At 37.6% G+C, this 24,425-nt stretch overlaps 1 protein-coding gene across 1 annotated transcript in view; it reads left to right on the top strand.

Annotated features, from left to right (window-relative positions):
* The window catches only part of phf14 (PHD finger protein 14), a 112,550-nt gene that overhangs the window by 5,747 nt on the left and 82,378 nt on the right, over nucleotides 1–24,425 (top strand). The window contains exons 4-5 of the mRNA XM_067426517.1: nucleotides 1,143–1,284; nucleotides 13,637–13,761. Of these exons, the coding sequence (XP_067282618.1) occupies nucleotides 1,143–1,284; nucleotides 13,637–13,761 (267 nt within the window). The remainder of the gene's footprint in view (nucleotides 1–1,142; nucleotides 1,285–13,636; nucleotides 13,762–24,425) is intronic.

Raw genomic sequence — 24,425 nt, 5'->3', positions numbered from 1 at the left:
TCTTTTCATTTCACTGTGGAATTATTTGTAAACAAGACACAGGTCAATGCTGGATTTGCTGACATATTGAAATTAAAACACAATGCTGTGCCTTCTATAATTGCATCCGACAGGAATGGTGCAACACACTTATGTGAGAATACTGGAGAATACTTTTTTTGTTCATTGCTATTCGGGATCAGGCTCCTATGTCCTGGGGCTATGTGTTTTCCACATTTTCCATACTACCATTTCCAAGCTACCAAAATGGAAGCAAAAGTAATACAAAAAATTCAAGACAACCATTCCCTCATGTGAACTGACAGGGAAGCAAAAGAACATTGAATATGCAAATCTTATCCAATCCTAGCCGTGGACGTTTACTTCTAAGTCTTCAGTGCGTCACGCCCATCAAAACCGAGTGTTTCTTAAGAGAGCCTCAAAACCAGTGTGGAAAATAGCCTATTACTTATTAGTTATGATGTTTTTGAATGTAAAAACCACACGAATGTCATTAGTTGACCTCAGACAACAGTATAAAAAAAATACAAAAAGGCAGTTCATGACGCCTTTAATTTCGGCTTTTATCCACATATAAACATATAAATTGGATCAGCCAGAACCAAGAACCCTTTACTGCAAATACCGTTCAGATTTTATTTATTAATAAACTAGCCATCTGTCTCCATAATTTACTGAAAACTGGCAATTATGTGCGTCCTATTTTTCACATTTCGTACAATTAAATTGTTTTTCCACTTTCATGTGTAATCCACTTGTTTAAATTAGTCCAAAAGTTGAGTTGTATGAAAAGGAACCAGCTTGAATTCTCAAATGTAATTGTATCATTGTGCATTTAGGCAAGCAATCAGATAATCCAGTCATTGGCTCACATCAGATTATTGATACAAAAGAGCAATCCTTGTGAATTGGTTTATCTGAGAACTTCAGTTTATAGGATTGGCTAATCTTCCAATCTCAGAGGTGGAATTATAGCAGAAGCTTTTGAGTGACTTTACTTTTTTGTCTTGTTTTTTTCCCCACACTGATCCGAGAGCTTCTTTCAGAGAAAGATATTTGGACTTTGGTAGAGGACACTAGTCCTATCAGTTGTAAAATCCCTAACTTGAGTTGGAATGCTAAGTTATCTGTTGCTTCCTCAGGACTCTCTGTTGGAGCGGCCCCAGACCTGGAGCTCCCAGCGGATGGAGCACATCCTTATCTGCTGCGTGTGTCTGGGAGACAACAGCGAAGATGCGGATGAGATCATCCAGTGTGACAACTGCGGCGTGACCGTGCATGAAGGTAAAATCCCATACCCTGCCACCAAAAACTCAGCTCAAATATTGATCTCAAATGTTTGCACAAAGTTACAAAAAATTAGTTTATATTTCAATATTCAGTTCCTCCTTTTGCAGCACACAGCCTGATCTAACTTGGACAAAATATATTAAAGGTGCACTCACTTCTGCAAATTTAAAAGGTTTTAAATATAGATGAAGAAATTGAGAAGAATACATGCAATAGAATGCCGTTCAATTCATGCAAATGTCATGCAGTCGAGTTACTAATAATAATCTGAATTATTACTTATACTTGCATTAGAAAGTCCAACCCACTGGTTTACTATTAGGATGAATTAGAACGCCTACCTTTTATGTAGTTATTTCTCAGTTAGATAAGAATAAAAGCTATGGGCAATGTTTCCATACCTCTAAAATTGGTTGTGAAACTTGTCATGGCATACACTTGTCGCGCATCCGTACACTAGATTGCATTGTCTAACCAGCATGAGGAAAATAAACACAGAAAGGAGAGTGATCTTCATCATCCCACATTATTAGCTCATTGTGACTCTGACTCATTGGAAACAAAAATCAATTACGCTTTAAACCGTCTTTTAGTGGTGGCCGTCTCATTCAGACAGACCCACTTAACACCAGCCGGGCAGGCTTGATCAATGTGTCACCACTAATTTTCAATTACTCACTGATTTATTTCTTTAATTATTTATTTGCACCTTGTTTTCTTTTTTGCTGATGTTCTGTTGATTTGCAGAAGCCTTACAGGTGTTTCTACACTAAGAAAAAAAGTAGAAGCCTGTTCTACTTTTGTGCACATATTTTAGGTATGATTGGAAATTGCCATCAATAAATCAAGTCAAGTCAACACAGCGTTTCAACACAGACCCGCCCCGAGCGAGGTGTCATCATAGTCAGCCATTGTTGATATGCTGGAGCATAATGGCATCTAAGTGATTGTGGTGTTCTGTTCTTAGGTGTAATAACGAACAAAGCAGTCATTTTGATGTTCCTAAATCTGAACTGCTGAAGACGCAGTGGCTGAGTTTTGTTTTCGAAGGGAATATTCCCCCCGATCAACGTCATGTTTATGTGAACCCGGAAGCATTTCTCAGCAGACTGCTTTATAAACGAGGGTCAGTATAAAGCAGGGTTTGCTAAGAAGCTGCTCCTGAATAAAGGATCGGCACCTATTCATGTTCCTGCTGCACCTCCAGAATGAGTGTAGTTTGAAATTCCTGCACGCTTTACGATGAATGTTGCTAAAGTTTTCAGGGTGTTACATTACGGCATGCTTTCTATGTATGACGTTCTCAATATAATTCATAATCTTATTGTGTTATTACAAACGCTGTACACTGTTGAGAAAGTTAACGTAATCACACTACACTAAGCTTACTTTAGTAGATGGTTTATAACAGAATCGGTTGCTGTACTGTACTATCATTCTGTCAATGATCTAACATATACATCAGTAAACAAATAGCATTAGTATCTCTCATTACGTTAACCAACCATTCAGAAACGTCCTGTTCGAGCCTTAATTGTCAAATCTAGTTTGGATTCCGGTTCAAATTGATACAGTTGCACAGATGTGTCCTCAGAGACTCCCACTGCCATTCTTTCCCCTCTACTTTTGTCAAGGCAACAACTCCACATGTGTTGTGTCAAAGGAAGTCTGAGTTATAAATTTTGATTCAAAATTAAAAACCAAAAACACAAATCAATATGAATGGATGAACTGTTCATATTTAAGATTAATAATATGCATTTAGACAATAGACAGATACAAATCCCAGTCTATTTATTTAGTTTTTTTGTGGTGTGGCATAGTGCAAAAGGATCAGTAAATCAAATGGTTGCTGCTCAAGCCCCCTAAGGAATAACAGTCACTGACTGTTGTGCCCTTGAGGAACACACTTAATGTCTGGAGGGATTGTCCTTTAAAATAAGCAAGTCACTTTGGATAAAAGCATCTGTTAAATGACTACCTACTTACTTCTCAGGTTTAATCTGGTGAGGACACATTAGTTAATTACATCTATAGGGCTACATCTATATCTGTTTGTCCTTCCATCTTAGCACACAGCAATGAGTGGTTTAAGAGGTGTCAAAAAGAATATATATATATATACAATCAGTTTGTCAGTTTACTAAAATATGTATTCAGTGTATTTATGTACAGCATATGTTTCATCCATTATCTTGATGAATCTCCCAGTACATCTTTGACCACTGCAATGGATTTTAAAAGGGTGAATCTAATAAAGAAATTCCTGGGGAAAATGTTTACCTCAAATTCAAAGGGAAATTAAGATGTTATATTTTGTACAAAGAGAGGTTTTTAGTATTATGACATTTGTGACATTATGAAAAAAAGGTCTAAAAGAGTAATGAATATCATCTTCTTATTGATGTTTGATTTAGTGTTTTATGCTAAATACCATTTAGTACCATTCAAAAGTTTAGTTTTTTTACACATGATCCTTAAAAAAAGTTAATTTGTTGCTAATGAAACATTTATTATCATCAATGTTGAAAGCAGTTATGTGGCCTAATCTATTCTTTAGAATTGTTTTAACTTTTGTTGAATGTCTTTACTGTTACTTTTGATCAGTTTAATGTTTAATTTCTGAATAAAATAGAAATGTATTTAAAAGAAAATACTTTTTGACCAGAAAACATTTTAATGGAAGTGAATATGATTAAACGGTTAAATGACCCACGCATTTATTTGATGTTTTTTTGAGCTATTCACTCAAATAGATCAACAAAAGTTAGGGAGCATGACCAATAGTGTTTCTAAACAACTGTTTGTATTGAGCTATTTTTCAACTAAAAAAGTTTCATTTTAGCAGCCATTGGGTCATTTTTAGCTGTCAGTGGTGTTATCTAAGTCAAATAAGCTGCACTCTCAAACTGATAGCGTGTCTGATTTAGAAAATGGTTAAATCAGTCACTGGCTCTGCCATCCTGGTTAAAAGATGCACAAGGGATCCGGTCCAGGCTCTCACATTCACTCCCTCCCCCTTTAGTGTCAGCGCCAACTCACTGAAACAAGCTGCTTCATAACCTAGAGCCACTGAATCAGAGGGCAACCTTGAAGCATCCAGGAGTCTTTTACCGTGCCAAGAGCAGTGTTGCGGTGTCAGCTCCTAGAGCTGCACACCTCTCAGATTCATAGACACACAAAGTCTCTGGCTGTCCTTTTCTGGAGTGAAATAGAAAGTATAAAATGCAGTGAGCCTTACAGAGGAGTGCAGAAACAGTTCTGTTGCTTCATGAGCTGTTTGAGTTCTCCTCCCCTCACTCTCTTTCTCAGTCCTGCTTTAATCATTGAAGTGATAAAAAGAATATTTCAGGACTTTTTGAAGTGTCATTTAATAGTAACAGCGCATATCATGCTACTGCTGCTTCATATTGTATAATAATAAGCCACACTCAACTCAGATGGCACAATTTGAATTCTTGCACCAAATTGTTAAATATATGTGGACTATTGACCATAAAAAAGAAAGTTGTAATGACTTTACACACATGGGCCGTATTCACAAAACATTTTAAGGCTAAAAGTAGCTCCTAACTTTGCCGATTTTATAATAAGTAATATTTTGTTTTAGTTTTATTACCTGTCAGTCCTAATTTTAGGACTCCTACATTTTTGGTCTAGAGTATTTCACAAAGCATTTTAGCGCTAATCCTGGACCTGGCCTGTAGACCCGTTCGCAATTTGGTGTTGGGGGAATTTCTCATTTGAACTGAGTTAGTGGGTCCCTAGACATGAAAAATCACAGAGGTGCTCGTCCGCCATAGTGCCACGAATGACGTAGTGGTCCAATCAAATATGGCCGCCATCGGATGACGATGAAAATCCAACATATTTGTTTCTGAATGTTTATACACATGTAATACCTCTATTTTGACTAATTATGGTATGTGGAATTCATTTCTGCTATTGATATGACCATATTGGGTGATTTTGACCTTAAAGGGGGGGTGAAACACTCAGTTTCAGTCAATCTCATGTCAGTCTTGAGTACCTATAGAGTAGTATTGCATCCTTCATATCTCCGAAAAGTCTTTAGTTTTATTATATTTATAAAAGAAATATGGGCTGTACAGAGTCTTTCCGGAAAAGATCGAGCGTCTGGAGGCGTATCGAGTGGGCGGAGCTAAAGAAAGACGAGAGCGGACGAAGCAGTGACGTCCTCAAGCGTGGAGAAACCCATGGCTATCTCAGCTAATACAGATAATGATCCAAGGTTATTATAGTTTTGCTTTTTGAAATTAGTTTTTATTTTATTATCGTTTTCAATTTTGCTACAAATTTCAGTTTAGTTTTAGTTAGTTTTACAAATGGTTTTGCTAGTTTTAGTTTAGTTTTTATTTTGCAAATACATTTCTATTTAGTTTTTATTTATTTAGTTTCAGTTTTAGTTTTAGTAATTATAGTTTAGCAGAGTTAGCATAATGAAGTGTAGAGACCAAATCAAGGTTTTTAATTTCAGCAAAGTTTAATGTTTGCACAGATTAGAGTTTAATCTTACTAAACACCCTTAAAGGGGGGTGAAATGCTGTTTCATGCATACTGAGCTTTTTACACCTTTAAAGACTTGGATTCCCATCCTAAACATAGACAAAGTTTCAAAAACTAATGTTGGACGTTTGATGGAGTATTTCTGTGTTAAAAATACTCCTTCCGGTTTCTCACAAGTTTCGGTGAGTTTTTTTCGAGTATGGGTCGACTTGCCGTTAATAGAGCGGAAGGTCCTTGTATGGGCTGTACGGGCTCTTCTCCCGGTAGGGTGCGTGCGCGCGTGACTAGAGGGAGAGAGAGGAAATGCACGCTGTAAACAGTCTCTCAGGTGCAGATCCAGTCGTCCGTGAACACTTATGTCGCGCCGCGCTCCACTTTATTCCTATGGGTGACGTCGAGCGACTTCAACGCTTCAGCACAGCATTCCGGGAAGGCAGCGCTGCATTTGAACCGATTTGAACGCAGAAATGACGGGAAGCTTCAAGGCATCGCTTCAGTCGCGTCGCAAAGTGGATTTCCACGGTCACTGCTGTCACAGGACTTCACCAAATCATACCAAAGAAGTGTGTTTTTGACAGAGCGGTCCTGCTTTGGAAGATGCCGGTGAGTAAATCAACTTCAAATGTCTCTGCTATTGGCTACCGTCGCATGAGTAAACATCAGTAAACGACACGATCGCGTGCTTCGTCATTCAAATGCGCTAACGGTTACTCCATTGTTGTTCTGTATAACGTTACACTATTCTGACTCTGACGTGCAAAACCGTTTTGCTTGCTACCTCTAAGGTCTAGTCACATACAATAGTCCATAAACCGAATCATGTCCTCATAAACTGCGAGTAAAGACACACAAAGGCCCCTAAATACAGTACATACCACAGAGACGGACATCCTGATGTTGCCGTTTCTCCTGTTCAATTTATTTCAGCCTCAGATTTGATTGTGGATCATTATCTGTATTAGCTGAGATAGATGGGTTTCTCCACGCTTGAGGACGTCACCGCTTTGCGCGCTTGTCATTCTTTAGCTCCGCCCACACGATACGCCTCCAGGCGCTCGGTTTTTTCCGGAAAGACTCGGTACAGCCCATATTTCTTTTATAAATATGATAAAACTAAAGACTTTTCGGAGATATGAAGGATGCAATACTACTCTATAGGTACTCAAGATTGACATGAGATTGACTGAAACTGAGTGTTTCACCCCCCCTTTAAGTGAAATCACTTGATAAACGAGCATTATTGTTTATAGCCAGGACGGTCTTACAAAACATGCATAAAGTTGGGTCTTCACCTTTGAGCAAAAAAGCTTGAGTCAAACTATGACCTAAACAAACAACGATCTGGAGATTAAAAATGAAATAAATTATATTTTGATATTAAAAAATTATATTTGATATTTTTGACAAAGATCCTCTGAGTATTAGCCTATCTTAAAGAACAAAATAAATGCAAAGTAAAATATAAAAGTAAAAATTATAAATTCCAGACATACTCATTCATAACAAAGATGAAATATTGTTAAACAATTAAAAGCTTATTTTAATTTCTTCAGTAGTACAATGTAGGCTAGCAGTGTAAGACCACAGCTAAAGTCATCTGAATACAGCCAACACACACTGTTGTGCTCTGTGTGTGTGTGTGTGTGTGTGTGTGTGTGTGTGTGTGTGTGTGTGTGTGTGTTGTGCTATAATTGTAAAGGGGGCCAATGTCTTCAGTTATCTAGTAAAATATTATGATAACTGACTAGTAAGGACATTTGACTGGTCCTCACTAGTTAAAAAGGCTTATAAATCGGCCAAAACATGTTTTTATTTAAATCTATTGTTTTGCACGTTCTTGGGATGGGTAGGTTTAGGGATAGGGGTTGGGTTAGGGGATATAAAATATCATTAACCTCATATAAAATCAATGGAAGTCTATGCAATGTCCTCACTTATATAGTGAAACAAACGTGTGTGTGTGTGTGTATCCTGGTATTCCCTACTTTGTGGGGAAATGTCTCCACACAGACAATAATATAATATAATGTAAATGATTATGATAACACCTTTGAGCCTGTCAATATTATGCAAACATGAAATCTCAAACGCACAGTAGGCTAGTAACGTTACTTGCTACTATAGTTGCTGACTTTTGCGCCTGCGTCTCTCGTCGAGTAAGAAATGGCATTCTAAAACAGTGAGCTTAAGTTAAAAGAAGTTCAACTTGCATCTCATTACCTTGTGTTATTTCCCATTTCACTGCCACGGACGCATTGATTCTTTGTGAACTCCCGTTTAGCGATGTGTTGCCTGTCTGCACGTGTCCGTCACTCAGATCACTACACGCGCACTAGCGCAATACAGACACTCCCTCAACTGCCACAGTCAGATTTTCCACCACATTAAAGAGAGCTTATTAATAACGAAAACTAATATTTATTTTTGCTAATTATTATTTTATTTCAGTTAGTTTTTTAGTAAGAGTAGTTAGTTTCGTTTAGTTTTAGTTTTTTATTTATTCAGATTTTTTAATTTTATTTCAGTTTACGAAAATGTTTTTTGACCAATAGTTTTAGTCTTAGTTTCAGTTTTCGTTTACGAAAATAACCTTGTAATGATCCAGAATCAAATCTGAGGCTGAAATAAATTGAACAGGAGAAAAATTAACAGCAGGATTTGTGTGTGTTTACTCGCAGTTTGATTCGGTTTATGGACTATTGTATGCGACTAAACCTTAGCAGTAGCAAGCAAAACGGTTTTGCACGTCATACTAGTCTAACTTTATACATAGAACAACAATGGAGTAACGTTAGCGCATTTGAATGACGAAGCACGCGATCGTGTCGTTTACTGATGTTTACTCACGCGACGATAGCCAACAGCATAGACATTTGAAGGAGTTTTACTCACCGGCTGCTTCCAAAGCAGGACCGAACCTTTATCGCTGGGACCGGTCCGTCAAAAACACACTTCTTTGGTATGATTTGGTGAAGTCCTGACAGCAGTGACCGTGGAGATCCACTTTGAGACGCGACTGAAGCGATGTTGTGAAGCTTCCCGTCATTTCTGCGTTCAAATCGGTTCAAATGCAGCGCTGCCTTCCCGGAATGCTGTGCTGAAGCGTTGAAGTTGCTTGATGTCACCCATAGGAATAAAGTGGAGCGCGGCGTGGAGTGTTTATGGGCGTGCATTTCCTCTCTCGCTCTAGTCACACGCGCGCTCACCCTACCGGGAGAAGAGCCCGTACGGCCCATACAAGGACCTTCCGCTCTATCGACATCAAGCCGAGCCATACCCGAAAAAAAACTCTCTGAAACTTGTGAGAAACCGGAAGGAGTATTTTTAACACAGAAATACTCCATCAAACGTCCAACATTAGTTTTTGAAACTTTGTCTATGTTTAGGATGGGAATCCAAGTCTTTAACAGTGGAAAAAGCTCAGTATGCATGAAACAGCATCCCCCCCCCCCCCCCCCCCCCACAAAATGGCATGGTCATAGTCATTTTCCTATTTTGAAGAATCTCAAAAGACATGTACATGCGAACTAACTAAATTTATAGTCTGCCCTTATACTGTGTATTGTGTATACAATACTAGACAGAGTTCACAAAAAATAAGAGGACAAGATTTAACTTTTCTTGTATTTTACCAGGAGTATCAAAAGATACTTCTCACTTCATCTCACTATAGAACATCGCACCAATTGATCAACAGTGAGCATGCTATCATCTTGATGCGTCACTGACAAAGACAGTGGTTAAAGGACATATTCTGACTGGAGATGACTGTATGAGCAACATGGGGACTAAACATGCTGCTATGGCTTCTGACCCAGTGCAATACTTAGCCAACTTTGAAGAGGCAGACACCTTGACAGAGCAAGATGCAGCTAAGACATTTGATGATTTCAGGATAGAAATCTACACCAGAGGAAGTTCTGGAATTGATGCTCTCCTCCACAAGTAGTGGGATCAGAGGCCACATCCAACGAGGGGCTTTTCTGGTTCATACGACATGCCACTTGCTTGCAACTTTGGCACACCCCTGCCATCAAAATGTCTGAAGCCCATACCACCAAGTCTGCTCACAGTAAAGCCCCTTTCACACTGCGATTTCGGCAAATACACGGATAATGCGACCCGGCATTTGTTCCCGGGCCGCTAGATTTGGCCTATTCACACTGCCAGCGAAATGCCGTAATATGTGCGCTTTCACACACAACGCTTAACGGTCCCGGGTCGAGTTGACACGTGACATCCTGATGTGACGTATAATGGCGAGCGATCTCCGCTTCAGCGCGGATAGTAAGGAGCTCCGTGGTCTCGACTTGTGTCCAGTTTGCGCACATTTCTGCTTGTTTAATTTTAGTTTCTTTTGTATACGAACACTCTCTGCGTTTAAAACACCAACGAGCTCTTCTGGCACTGCAGGGTTGTGTTATTGAAAAAACAAGCTCTAGGAGTCGCACGATAACTACGTACACGTTGCGGCATTAGTTTCGGCTTTTGTTCACACAGCGCACGTCCCGTGTCGAATACCGCAATATTACTAGGTCCCCGACCCGGGTCGAATTCGATAATCAATCCCGGGACGTGGTTGCTTTCACACAGAAGGCGACCCGGCAATGTTCCGGGAATATTGCGGGTCCGACGTGCAGTGTGAAAGGGGCTTAAGTAAGTGTGCAGGCAAGTGTGACAATCGCCGATGTGGCTTTTGTGCTGCTGAAGTTCATGCACCATATTCTGCCATGGAAAAATCATCCTGTAAAAACCCATCCCACTAACATGCATGAACACATACAGTACACTTTGAGAGAAATCAGACTATATGGTGCACTTTTAGTTCATTTGATATGATGTAATTTGTATCAGTTTTATTGCTTCTTTAGCTTAGAAATCTAGATACACCCTAGCGGCAGGAAAGCTAATTTGCAGCCAGGGTAGTCTAGCAACTCTTCGTTGAATTGTGAGCTGTAAAAAACAAACTCTGGTCAGGCCAATCAAATTGTGTATAGAGTCGGTGGGCGGGCTTAATATAATGACAGCAGAGTTGCGGAGGTTCCGCGTGCTACTTGTAAACAAAGAAGCTGGCAAACAGCGTTCTTTCAAATTGGCTTTGGCCGCGACTCTGGAAGACTCAGAGTTAAGCTTTTCTTTCAGAAAAGAACGGTACTGAAATCATTCTTAAGAAGGGAAGATGTGTTCGGAGTTTTGCCGACCGGATACAGCGAAAGTTTAATCTATCAACTAGTTCCACTTCACCTTCGTTGCTCTGGTTGGTTGTAGCGCTATCCTATCGCGTGCAGAGTGAATTTGAAAGACAACCGTTTATCCCGCCTCTCAGATTGAGCCCTGCCAATGGGAAGTTCCCAGGCCCTACATCTTGTCAGGCTATTACTACATAGTTTTATTTGCACCCAATTGTTTATCATTGTACTAACACCCAATTAAACTAAAACTTCAAAGAGGATGTTTATAATTGTTACATTTCTTCTCTTCATGTCTTGTTATAATTAAAACAAATAATTGAAGGAAACAATAATAAGTGACTATAAAGAAAAAATATTTTTTAATAAAAAAATATGTTGACCTTGATATTTCAATGACAAGATGATCCTTAATGTTAAAAAAATATTAGCAATGAATGTTAAATGTCAGATTTAGTAGAATTAAACTTATTGCATCTGGCTTTTATTCCTAATAATGGCCAAGTTATGGCCAAGGTCTTCTGAATAGGAAAATTACCTTGACCATGCCTGTTAAAGGTTAAAATTCAACCATTATGGTCATAACAATATCAGAAATTAATTCCACATACAATAGGAAGTCTAAATGGAGGTATTACATGTGTATATACATTCAGAAACATAGAAGTTGGATTTTCATCATCATCCATCGGCGGCCATATTTGATTTGACCACTACTTCATTCGTGGCACTATGGCGGACGAGCACCTCTGTGATTTTTCATGTCTAGGGACCCACTAACTCAGTTCAAATGAGAAATTCCCCCAACACCAAATTGCGAACGGGTCTACAGGACAGGTACTGGATTAAAAACTCGCTCCTAAATCTACAAACCGCTAGGAGTAGTCAAGAGGACTCCTAAGTCACTAAGACCAAATCATAAACAATCCTAATGGCTGTTGCCACAATCCACCCAAAGATACTATACAATATTGAGGCAATAGTGATAATAAATGTAGGCCTATCTTTAATAAAAAATAAATTAAATAATGTCAGATTAGATGTAGCAGTTGTTTTTACGAGTTTACACGTAAAAATGATTGAATAGAGTAAAAAAATAAGTATATTAGGCGCACTGTCCAAAGCAATCGAGGGCTCTGAGCTCGAAATGTAGCCCAAACCCAGAGTTCTGCCCTGTATCGCAGACCGAGAGTGAGGAAAGGGGTGGCAGAAGGATGCAGAAAACTTTGGAGATAACTTGGTGAGTCAGCTCTTGGCTGTGTTTATATCGGCTCCTCTCGCGCTGATTAGACCATTTGAATGTGCTCCTCACAAACGTTGTTTATAATTTAGCATAATTTCCGCTTGAATTCTGTGAATCAGGGAATCGATCAATGTTTCGGATCGCCAATGTCACATGATTTCAGCAGTTTGGCAGTTTGACATGTGAACCAAACTGCTGAAATCAAGTGACATTGGCGATCTGAATCATTGATTGATTCACTGATTAATGGCCGTTTGAATCTTTATTTGAAGTTTGACTGATGCTGAATAAAATCGTCGTTTTTGTTATTTTTGGACCAAAATGTATTTTCGATGCTTCAAGAGATTCTAATCAACCAACTGATGTCACATATGGACTACTTTGATGATGGTTTTATCTTTCTGGACATGGACATTACAGTGTGCATAGACTGCATATGCTCTGATATAAAATATCTTAAACTGTGTTCTGAAGATGAACGGAGGTCTTACGGGTGTGGAACGACATTAGGGTCATTAATGACATCAATTTCATTTTTGGGTGAACTAACCCTTTAAATGATGATTAATTTCATTTTTGGGTGAACTACACATAGTCACTAGTCTAACTCTTTATGTTATTTTGAACTGAACCAATATTATTAACTTGAATGGTATTTTCATATAGATGACATCAGGATTGAGAAAGCCAGCAGCTTCCAAGGGGTTGGACAGCTGTTTCAGAACAAATTTTTTGACCTGGGCGAGTTGCTTGCCACCTGCTAGTACCAACTGCTCTGTGGTACCACTATTCCCAGTGGGAGATGGCATGATTGGTCCAGGAGGTGGGGCGGCGGCCCTCATGGCTGACTGCGTCACAAATGCTCGCTTGATATTTGTGCACTAGTTTGAAAAGGTGACCTTTAGACAAGTGCCACTGAATAAGGTACTGTTTCTGTAATGCACTTCGCAGCCTGCTCATAGTTTGCTGTCCCAGACCAGCGCTTGGCTGCTGATTCTTTACATCAGCTATTTTGGGTCAGGCTGCTTTCGCTAAAGCCGTAGAGCTTTGAAGAGCATTGAGCAGACACTGTTTTCGGCAGACTGGCGCAGTAAAAAATGGGATGTCACGTTCTAGACTTTGGGGAGCATTGGTGGCTCCTGAAACAAAGGATTTGGATTCTAATCTGCCTATTTATAGAGGGAAAGTTCAAGTGGCAGTTTTGCTTAACTTTGCAATATTTGGATAACGCCGCTTTTCGGAGATGCTCTTGGAGAGGAGCCAGGTAAAAATGGAATGATAAAGTAGTGGTGCAAAGGGGCCACAAGAGCATCACCGAAGATAAGAGACAAGCTGTCATCCTTAGATGCGCACAAGTGTCTCACAGCTTGACTCTGAATCTTGGCAGTCTGTGGAGGCTCTGACCTCGCATATGGCCTCACTCAAACTCTAAAGGGAAAGACTATCAGAGAGATGCGTTGGAGACTCATAAATGATCAGAGCAGAGAGGAAGAGCGGAGCCTCTTGGTTCCAGTAGTTGACACGTTTTTCCCATCTGAGCTCCACACAATGCTTTTGATTAGCATCTAACTCTAACACGCTCTATTTGCACGCTCGTCATTACCCCGAGAATTGTTAAAAGAGACACTCCCTGCCATACTTGATCTGGTCCGCAAAGGCTATTCAGGCTAATTATGAGTCCTTGTTTTCCGCCTTCGACTTGTTTGTTGGTTTTATGTCCTTTAGTAGTTCATTAAAACATTTTACTGGCTGTGTTGTAATGGTCGCCACTGTCATTCAGTGGAGTGAGTTTATTAAAACCGTACCACAGTAAAAAGCATCACATCATTCAGTAATGGCTTTGCACTCATTGGAACACCACTTACCATGCTGCTGGTATTGATTTCAGTAAGACCCTAATGAGTTCTGGACCGTAAAGTTAATTATTTCCCCAAACATGTGCAGTTCATTTAAGTTGGTTACTTGCTTAAATGGGTTTTTTGGTCAAATTTAGGCCTCATGAATATGTCTTTTTTTAAAAATATGTTGTCTTCTGCTTTGTCTCACTTCTTGGGTAACTTTTCAATTAACAGTTACTCCAGCTTGTATATCCAAATTTATGCTTGGGTTATAGTCACTAAAATGCACATTCTTATTTTAAGTGTTAAAATGCATTAATGGATCATAACGCATCAATCTAACAGTAAATATTCAATGTATCGATTATTACAATTATAATGACTATAATAATTCTGAGTGTATTATGTGTTCATTTCTTATCTATAATACATATCAAATGATCACATTAAACCAAACCAGACTGATGGGAAATTTTAGTTTGCATGATTTAGACAATATTGTATTCCAATCGAATAATTGTCAGAGTAAATATTAACTATACTAATATTAATACGTTTTGTTAATGTTGTGCTTTTGGTGTAGATCTAATGTATTAATAATTTTAACGTTGTGCTTTTGGTGTAGATCTAATGTATTTATTTGGAAAATAAATCAGTCATCTCGGTTTCATTTGCAAACACTCTTAAAACGTAGTCTTGTGAAAACCAGACAAAAATTTTGCTTTAGGAAAAAATAGCTTTGTTTCTCCCTTTATATCATGTTGTGTTATGACCGTTCTTGTGATAGGTCTATGTTTTGGGTAGTTTTATGAATAGGTTTCTCATCAGAAGTTAAACGGTTTTGCTTGAAGGGATTTGTAATGTGGATTGTAACAGGATGTATTGAAGCCACTTTGCACATCGTCTATTTTCACACCAGTGCACCTGGCAGAAGAGCTTACATTATCCTTTTGTACATATGGATAATTGCTAAATTAATTCAGGTCAAGTATTTTGCTCAAGGTTAAAACATGTTTCTCCCTTGGTTTATCTGATCTTTCATTGCTCAGACCACAAGCACTGTTCCTTTGCTTCCTGTAATAAGTTTCAGTTTGCCTTTTTCAAGGAGGATTGTATTGTCACAATGACCCGGTGGTGCATGTGACCCTAGGGTTGCGGCATAGTCTCTGCCTCAGATGGTGTGCCTGCAGGTTTACAAGGTCCTGAACTGCTAACAGTATACTTTAGGTTGAATGCCTTTTGTCTAGAATAAGCTACTTTGGCTATGTTTACATGCGTACCATGCATTGCGATCTAACATAGTGTTTACATGAATGATAAATAAAGTTATTGGGTTGATGTGGACGTTTGTCACATTCTAATCAGAATAGATTTTCTTGGCATGCGCACGCTCCACAAAGTTTCCTGCTGTTTTTTTACACATACTATTCTACTACATTGCTTCTTTTCCTTGTTTTAAAGAGCAGACTTAAAGGGATGGTTCACCTAAAAATGACAATTAGCCCATGATTTACTCACCCTCAAGTCATCCTAGGTGTATATAACATTCTTCTTTCAGATGGGTTATATTAAAAAATGTCTTGGCTCTTCCAAGCTTTATAATTGCAGTGAATAACTGTTTTTGTTTTGAAGTCCATAAAAGTGCATCTATCCATCATAAAAGTAATCCACACGGTTCTGTTTGAATTAATAAAGGCATTCTGAAGCAGTGACCTTTTTGTGTAAGAAAAAAATATACATATTTAAAACTTTACAAACTGTAATGTCTAAATTCTGCTAACTGTCATACGCGTATGTACACTTTTATGGACTTTTTATTATTATTATTATTTTTTTAAATACGTTTAATTGTATTCTTCTTAAAGAAGAAGGTTATATACACCTAAAAAAAGTTAAGACCATAAAAGTTTGAGGCAACCCGCTGCAGAACATTTTTGGGTTTTCTCAACTTAGGGTCAATTATTTATCTCAACTTTTTTCATGTTAAATAGTTGAATTAACTTTAAAAGCTGAATTTGTCATACAAAACATAAGTTGGATTTTTTTTTACAGTGTAGGATGAATTGAGGATGAGTAAATCATAGGTCAAATGGAATTTTTGGATGAACTATCCCTTTAATATTTATCTATTTCGGGTCTTGATAGGGAGAAGATGAGCACATAGACCGATATGCTGTACGCAATGCTGTTGATGTTTATCAATCAGTAAAAACATCCCTTCTCATGCAGACATCTCATGAGTTCTCATGACTTGAAACGTGTCCTTCGAAGGCATCATTTTCCAGCTTTTGGACGCAGCCCAAGTGTTCTGTCGATTAAGTTAGAAGAGGAATAAACCACCCCTTTCAATAGGATTGATTAATGTGTTACATGAAGGCTTTTCAGTCCAATTGAGCCGTCAATCTGATTACTAATGGATTATTTGGTTACATGCAAACCACAGCCAGTGTTGTGAAAAAGTACCGTATTAGGATTCCTTCTTTTGTTTGTTTTTGTCGCTGTGGTTTCAACTGGTTTTGGAAGTCTTGATGTCACAATTATACAATTATCCAAAGCACAGAATCAAGTTCATATCTTAATGGCTAGAAATACTTAGATTTAAATTCATAGAGTTGCTCAGGCAATGCTGTGACTTAAATCGAGTTGAAAGTAATGTATTCGATAAGACCTGAAAACCATATCGTTAACCCCATAGTGCTTCAGGGTTGATTGTTCCTTCAATTAGTTGATTTTGGTTCACAAAAAGTGCTTATGGAATGAAGGCCAGAAAATGTAATGTTTTATAATTTGCAATGGAGAAGTATGTAATGTGTTTAATAGCTTCATGCCGCACTAGTGAAACGCTTTTGACTTTCGTTGACTAAACATTTCAAGCACTGCTGAAAAAGAAAAGAAAAGAAAATTTATCATGAAAATTCAAGCCTTTGTTCTTAAAAATGTGCCTTGCTGAATCACACTGTTTTCATCCCCAATACAAAACCAGCTTCACAGAATTAAACAAGTATTAAATTAAAATGTTATCTGGTTTGATAGAACCTTGAAATTTTTTTCACCTGCATGTTTAATTTTATTTCTTTTCGCTCACCTCTTTATGAGAAAATGATTTATGCCACGCATTGCTGGTTATGAAAATGATTATATTGTTTTGTGAAAGAGAGAGTGCTGGTTTTCAAAAGGCCATTTTTCAGTAGCTGGGAATCAGTTTTGCTGATTTACATCAAGTCAGCTGCCACTCTTACCTCTTTTTGTTTTTCTCAGCTTCTCATCTGCCAAGTCTTTTGGTTCTAATTGGCCCTATTCATTCATGTGCCCCCCCAACTTGGTTCTGTTGTTCCTGAATGTGGTCCTGATTTACATGCTGACATGGCTAATATTTGATATATTGAATAAATCTTCTTCATCCTGGATGAAAAATGTTCGCATTTAGGGAAGAAACGGAGTGAATATAATTGAAATACATCACTGAGCTGAACATCTACTCATTAATCATTTGACAAAGATAGAAAGAGTCAAAGGACTTCATCTTAAAGGAATCTGCTGGGTTCAATACAAGTTACAGTTGTCAATTAAATAAACATTTTTTTAAATAAACAAATAAACAACTTGGAATAAACTTTAAAATGTACTGTTTATAGCCACAAGTATAACAGCCAAAGGTTTATTGTGCTGGTTTGCGTACTCCGTTTAATATATTAGGCTTTATCACTTAAATAATACAGTTTTTCTTGAAGAAAACTCTACTTTCAGCATCCATGGATGGAATACATATAAGACATTTACATTTTTACATTGTTACATAAAAACTATTTCAAATAACATTTGTTTTTAAACTTTATATTCATCAAAATACACACATCACTGGTTCCATAAAAATATTAAGCAGCTCAACTGTTTTTAACATCGATAATAATAAGAAATGTTTCTAAAGCAGCAAATCAGCATATTAGAAGGATTAGGCAAGGCAAGGCAAGGCAAGTTTATTTATATAGCACATTTCATACACAATGGCAATTCAAAGTGCTTTACATAGAAAGGAATTAAAATAGGGCTAAAAAATGCATAAGAAAAAGAATACAATGTAAAGAGAATTAAAAGTAATAAAATGATGATAACCAAAGAAAAGAACAGGTAAACTAAAACAGTTATAAAAAATTATTTAAAAAATGATGCATAGATAAGGTGCAATCAGTCGGACGTACAGTGGCTCAGAGCTCATTCAGTAAATGCACAGCTGAACAGATGTGTTTTGAGTCTGGATTTGAATGTGGCTACTGTTGGAGCACATCTGATCTGTTCAGGAAGCCGGTTCCAACTGCGGCTGGCATAATAGCTAAAGGCAGACTCTCCTTGCTTTGAGTGAACTCTTGGTATTTCTAACTGACTTGATCCTGCTGATCTGAGTGATCTGTTGGGTTTGTATTTAATCAGCATATCTGCGATGTATTGAGGTCCTAGCTCATTGAGTGATTTATAAACAAGTAATAGTACTTTAAAATCGATCCTAGATGTAACTGGAAGCCAGTGTAAAGACCTGAGGACTGGTGTGATATGGTCATATTTTCTGGTTCTGCTCAGAATCCTGGCAGCAGCGTTCTGTATGAGCTGCAGCTGTCTAATGGTCTTTTTGGGAAGGCCAGTGAGAAGGCCATTACAATAGTCCACCCTACTGGTGATGAAAGCGTGAACCAGTTTCTCTAAGTCTTGCCTGGAGACAAAACATCTAATCCTTGCAATATTTTTCAGATGATAGTATGCTGATTTAGTTATTGCTTTGACATGACTACTGAAACTCAGGTCTGACTCCAAAATCACACCAAGATTCCTGACTTGATTTTTTGTTATCAGACCTTTAGCCTCAAGATACGCGTTCACCTTGAGAATTTCATCTTTGTTTCCAAATGTAATGATTTCGGTTTTGTCTTTGTTTAACTGAAGATAGTTTTGGCACATCCAGTCGTTAACTTCATCAATGCATTTGCACAGCGAGTCAATGGGGCTGTAGTCATTAGGTGACAGTGCTAAGTAGAGCTGGGTGTCGTCAGCATAGCTGTGGTAAGCAATATTGTTCTTTTTCATTATTTGGCTCAGTGGCAGCATATACAGGTTAAACAGGAGAGGTGCTAGAATTGACCCTTGTGGGACTCCGCATGTCATGGACGTCCACTCAGACTTATGGTCTCCTATACACACATAATAACCTCTCCCTTCTAAGTATGATCTGAACCATCTGAGGACCATCCCAGAAAGCCCGACCCAGTTTTCCAGCCTGTCTAGAAGTATGTTGTGGTCAACAGTGTCGAATGCAGCACTGAGATCGAGTAGAACCAGAATTGATGTTTTGCCTGTATCAGTATTCAAGCGAATATCATTTATAATCTTTATGAGCGCTGTCTCTGTGCTGTGATGCGGTCGGAAACCAGATTGAAAATTGTCAAAGAATCCGTTTGAGTTTAAGAATTTGTTTAGTTGATTGAAAACAACTTTTTCGATGATTTTGCCTATGAAGGGGAGATTTGAGATTGGTCTGTAGTTGCTCAGTATGGAGTTATCTAGATTTCTCTTTTTCAGAAGAGGCTTAACTATTGCAGTTTTAAGGGCGGTTGGAAAAGTCCCGTAGAGAAGTGAGGAGTTCACCACTTCTAGGAGATCTGCTTCCAAACAGTTAAACACACTTTTGAAAAAAGAAGTGGGGAGTGTGTCTAGGGCACAGTTTGATGTTTTAAGATGCTGTACTGTGTCTTCTAAAATTTTACCGTCAATTGTTTTGAAATCAGACATAGTAATTTTCCGAGGGTTTGGTCTGATCTGACTGACCCCAGAGCAACTAGAGGATGTGCTGATCGCCTTTCTGATATTTTTGATTTTCTCTGAGAAGAAGGAAGCAAACTCACTGCATTTGCTGTCTGAGAGCATTTCTCTGGGAATGTGACTCAGGGGGTTTGTTAGTCTGTCTACAGTAGCAAAAAGAGTGCGCGTGTTGTTTATGTGTTTGTTTATAATATTTGAGAAGAAGGTCTGTCTAGCTTTGCCTAGTTCAACATTGAAAGCATGAAGGCTGTCTTTATAGATGTTATAATGGACTACAAGTTTTGTCTTCCGCCACTTTCGTTCAGATTTTCTGCATTGTCTTTTCATTATTTGAACTGCTGTTGAGTTTCTCCATGGTGCCTTTTGTTTGCCACTCTTTTTCCTGACTTTCAGAGGGGCAATATCATCCATTACACTCTTAACTTTTGAGTTAAAGGAGTCAAGGAGAAAATCAACAGAGTCTGCAGATATGCTTGGTTTTAGAGATAAAGCCTTCATAAACAGCACATTAGTGTTCTCATTTAAGCATCTCTTTTTGACAGAGACAGATCTAGCTTCAATGGCAGGAGTGATTGATATGTCAAAGAAAATACAGAAATGATCAGACAGTGCCACATCCTTAATAACAATCGATGAAATGTTTAGACCCTTACTGATAAGTAAATCTAGGGTGTGTCCACGATTGTGTGTGGGTCCATTTACATGCTGTGTCAAATCAAAAGTGTTAAGAACAGTCATGAGCTCTTTTGTTGTACTGGATTCAATATTATCTATGTGAATGTTAAAATCCCCAGCAATAGCAAAACAGTCAAACTCTGAGGAAATTATTGATAACAGTTCTGTAAATTCCTCAATAAAGGCTGGTGAGTACTTTGGAGGCCTGTAAACAATGATAAGCAGGATGCGTGGAGAACCTTTTAACACAATACCCAGATATGCACAATACCCAGATTATGTGATACTGAAGACTGGACCAATTGCTGCAGAATGTTCAGCATTACATCACATGCATTAATTAATTTTTTATATAAAAAATAAAGGAAAGAAAGGAAGAAAGTCTTAAAGGAAGAAAATGAAATGCCTGAGCCTTTATCGGCCGTGGGTTAAAGAAAACATAGCCTAACTACGAAACTCTAGGCTACGTTTAGAACTAAACATTAGCCTGTGATATTATTATTTTAATTTGTACGTTGATTATGGAAAGTGAGCAGCAAGACTAAGAAATAAGATTCGCAATATGTCTAAGACTTGGGGTCACATGATTTTGACCACTTCGAGTTTTATTTTCTAGAAAGACTTTATTAAAAGTTTATATAGTTTTGTATAAATTGTATTTGAATTGTGATCGATGTTTCATCAAATAATTGTCTGTATATAAAATAAGATGCAAACCAAGATCATCTGGAATGGATTGATGTGCGTAACTGGCCTCCTTTCCTCTGCCTTTGAGTAAGGCTGAAACTATAGCGTCTTTCTGTTTTAATACATTTCTTGAATAGGCTATATGTCTTAATTACAGTAGGCCTAAATATAGTTATGATATTATGTGGTTGCACCAGGGTCAACCGTCATTACTAGGTTAAAGTTACACACTGTCCTTATTAGGAGCAAATATATGTTGTTTTAACGACATAGGGTCTCGCTGTTATGAGAAAATATGTTGTTTTACTGTATATTTAATCGATGCAGCCTTAGTGAGCATAGAAGACTTTTAAAACAATATATATATATATATATATATATATATATATATATATATATATATATATATATATATATATATATATATATATATATATATATATATATATATGTTTTTATATGCTTTAATATATATTTTTTTTCCAATGCTTTAATATTTTAAATGGATACTGGTTACTGGTTTATTTTATAGTTCTGTTGTAGGTGTCTTAACATGCACTTTTCATCAATGCTTTCAAATTTTTAATTGGAAAATAGTTGTTACAATTCCGCCACATCTGGCCGTTAGTTTTTCGTTATCACATTAGTAGTTTAATATAGTAAATAACACTATGAAACATTCTCAGACCCAACTATGTACCTAATAATGAGCTACTTCATTAAAGACCTTTGTGAAAATACTATATTTCATGATCTCAGCACAGAATCATTTGCTTAAAGTCAGAACTGTAATGAAGTGTAATATACATTATATTAGAGATGCAAATAAAGCAACTCACTGTTATTTTTATAGCTTGAAGATAAATTGCATTCGCTGTTATTGTTCAATCAAATTTTTGAGAGTGAAATTTGACACCTAACAAATAGATTGTTAGAGAACACACATACCATGCATAATGCCAGCAGTTTTTTCCCTCATTGTCTGATCGCAGTCTTACTCTGATGCACACATACTCATATCAGCCTAGCATGTTAACTCTTTCTGAACTCATCCTGAACCTTTCTCTATTGAATCTTAAAAGTGTTCCTCTTGATTTTGTCACCACCCTTCCCCAGGCCGCTCTTTAACTGCCAAGCTCGTCATTTCTGACAAGGATAATCTTCTCCTCAGGGATTATGAAGCTCTCCCATAGTCATCACTTTTTTCCAGCTTAGCTCATATTAGCCAGCACCCTGTGGCTTAGCAGGTCCAGCTTTGTATCTGAGTTCAAAAGGAACATCGGAGATTTGCTTGACGGTTCAGCAGTAAGTCAGTTAAACCAGCAAACTGATCATCACGAGCTCCAGCCCTATGGTTCAAAGCCTAGTCAGTAATACGCACCCAACTGTTGCCAGCAGTGTTCCCATAATACCTTTCTTTAAGAAAATAAACGTCGGGCTGGGCTCTGTAATGGTACCCATTACCACATGGTTCAAAATGACTGCAAGATGAGGGTATGAAAAGCCTCTTATTTGCTCCCAATGATGAGAGATGCTGTGTGCTCTTCACGTGCGCTTAAGTTAAGGGACACACAACTTGTTTCTTCTTGGATAAAGTGACCTGAATGATTCTGGCAAACCTAAATTGAACTCAACATATTTTAACATACACAATCGGCACGAAATTGCACACCTTAATGTTTCCCTTCAACTTTCTTATTTTAATATATACAAGGGGTGGGTATCTTTTGGTACCTCATGATTTGATCCTAATCGATTATTGATTTCACATTCGATTAAAAAGTCAATTTCCAATTTGATATGTGCACAGTTGATTCTAGTTTACAGTTTTTATATTTCTCATATAACTGCAGTAGACAATTGAATTTGTCTTGAAGAAAAAAAAACTTACTGTCAACCTTGAAATTAGTTTTTTCTTCCCATTTTAGTTAATCCAATATTATAAAACAAATGCCATTTTAAGCTTATGGTAATCTTTACATACATAACTGGCAGTCTTTTGTAATAAAATAAGGCAGCCCTTAGACAAATTGAAAATTCATTGATACAGAAATAAAAACTTGAATATTTACAACTGGTAAATAAAATGGAAAAAAATAACAATAGGACAAATACAATATAAAAAACATATACAAAGTTTTTTTTTCAGGTACAGTAGTCTAGGTTTATTTAACATGTCTTACAGCATAAACGTAGAACTTAGAAATACTACTGAAACCAACTAATCTAATAAGACTGATAAGACTGATAAGACTAATATGAATCTTCACTGTTAAATATGAATTCATTAATACTGAAGATACAAAAGTGATTCAGTCAAAAGTGGCATGATTTAAAAAAAAGTATTAAATGTGATCAATAACTTTTAAGTAATACTGCAAAGTTAAAGTAACACTTTAGAAAATGACTTTTTGACATTTTTGAATCGATACGAATCGACAGACTATGGTATCGTGATTCATATGTGAATAATTTTCCTCCCACTCTTAATATCTATCATTCCCATGTTCTATCTACACAATGCTGTGTTTTAGCCTGCTGGTTAGGTCTCAGAGAGAAGCCATGCTTAAGCATTCTCTGCACACTTTGCTGTTTGGGTCTTTTGTGCCGAGTATGTAAAGGACCTGAACTTTTATTTGCTTGCCTCTCTCTCCATTTCACCAATGCCCGGGGGCTGGTTTGCTGTATTAGGAACACAAAGTTATCTCTGCAGTTTTGAGAAGGAGCTGATTGCCACCCTTATTGGTGGCATGGAGCACGTTTGCGGAGTGTAATAGGCGTCATGGTAACCTGATCAGCACAGTAATTGTCTTGGCAACCCGAGGAAATTAAGGGGACAGCATTAAAATGCTTTCATTGGCCCAGCACTTCCATCTTTGACGTGTGACGCTACAATTTGGTCAAATGGCCTTATTATCTTTGTCGTAAAAAGTTTAGCAACAAAACCATTCTGTGCTTTTGATGTCTTTTGTTCTTTTGACACTGTACCAGGCACAATTGCAACATCATGCTCGGCACTAAAGAGATTTTCTGCTGTAGTTCAGATTTTAAATTGCCTTGCACCAAAAATTGATGCACCTCTTAATGGAAATACATGTTGTGGTGTTATTTCCATCAAGAGGTATGTACATTTTTGACCAAGATCATGTTGTACATTGACAATGCAAG

Source organism: Pseudorasbora parva, chromosome 19 (genome assembly GCF_024679245.1).
Source record: "Pseudorasbora parva isolate DD20220531a chromosome 19, ASM2467924v1, whole genome shotgun sequence".
NCBI lineage: Eukaryota > Metazoa > Chordata > Actinopteri > Cypriniformes > Gobionidae > Pseudorasbora > Pseudorasbora parva.
The sequence above is the reverse complement of the archived record's forward strand: the minus strand, read 5'-3'. Positions and strand labels throughout refer to the sequence as shown.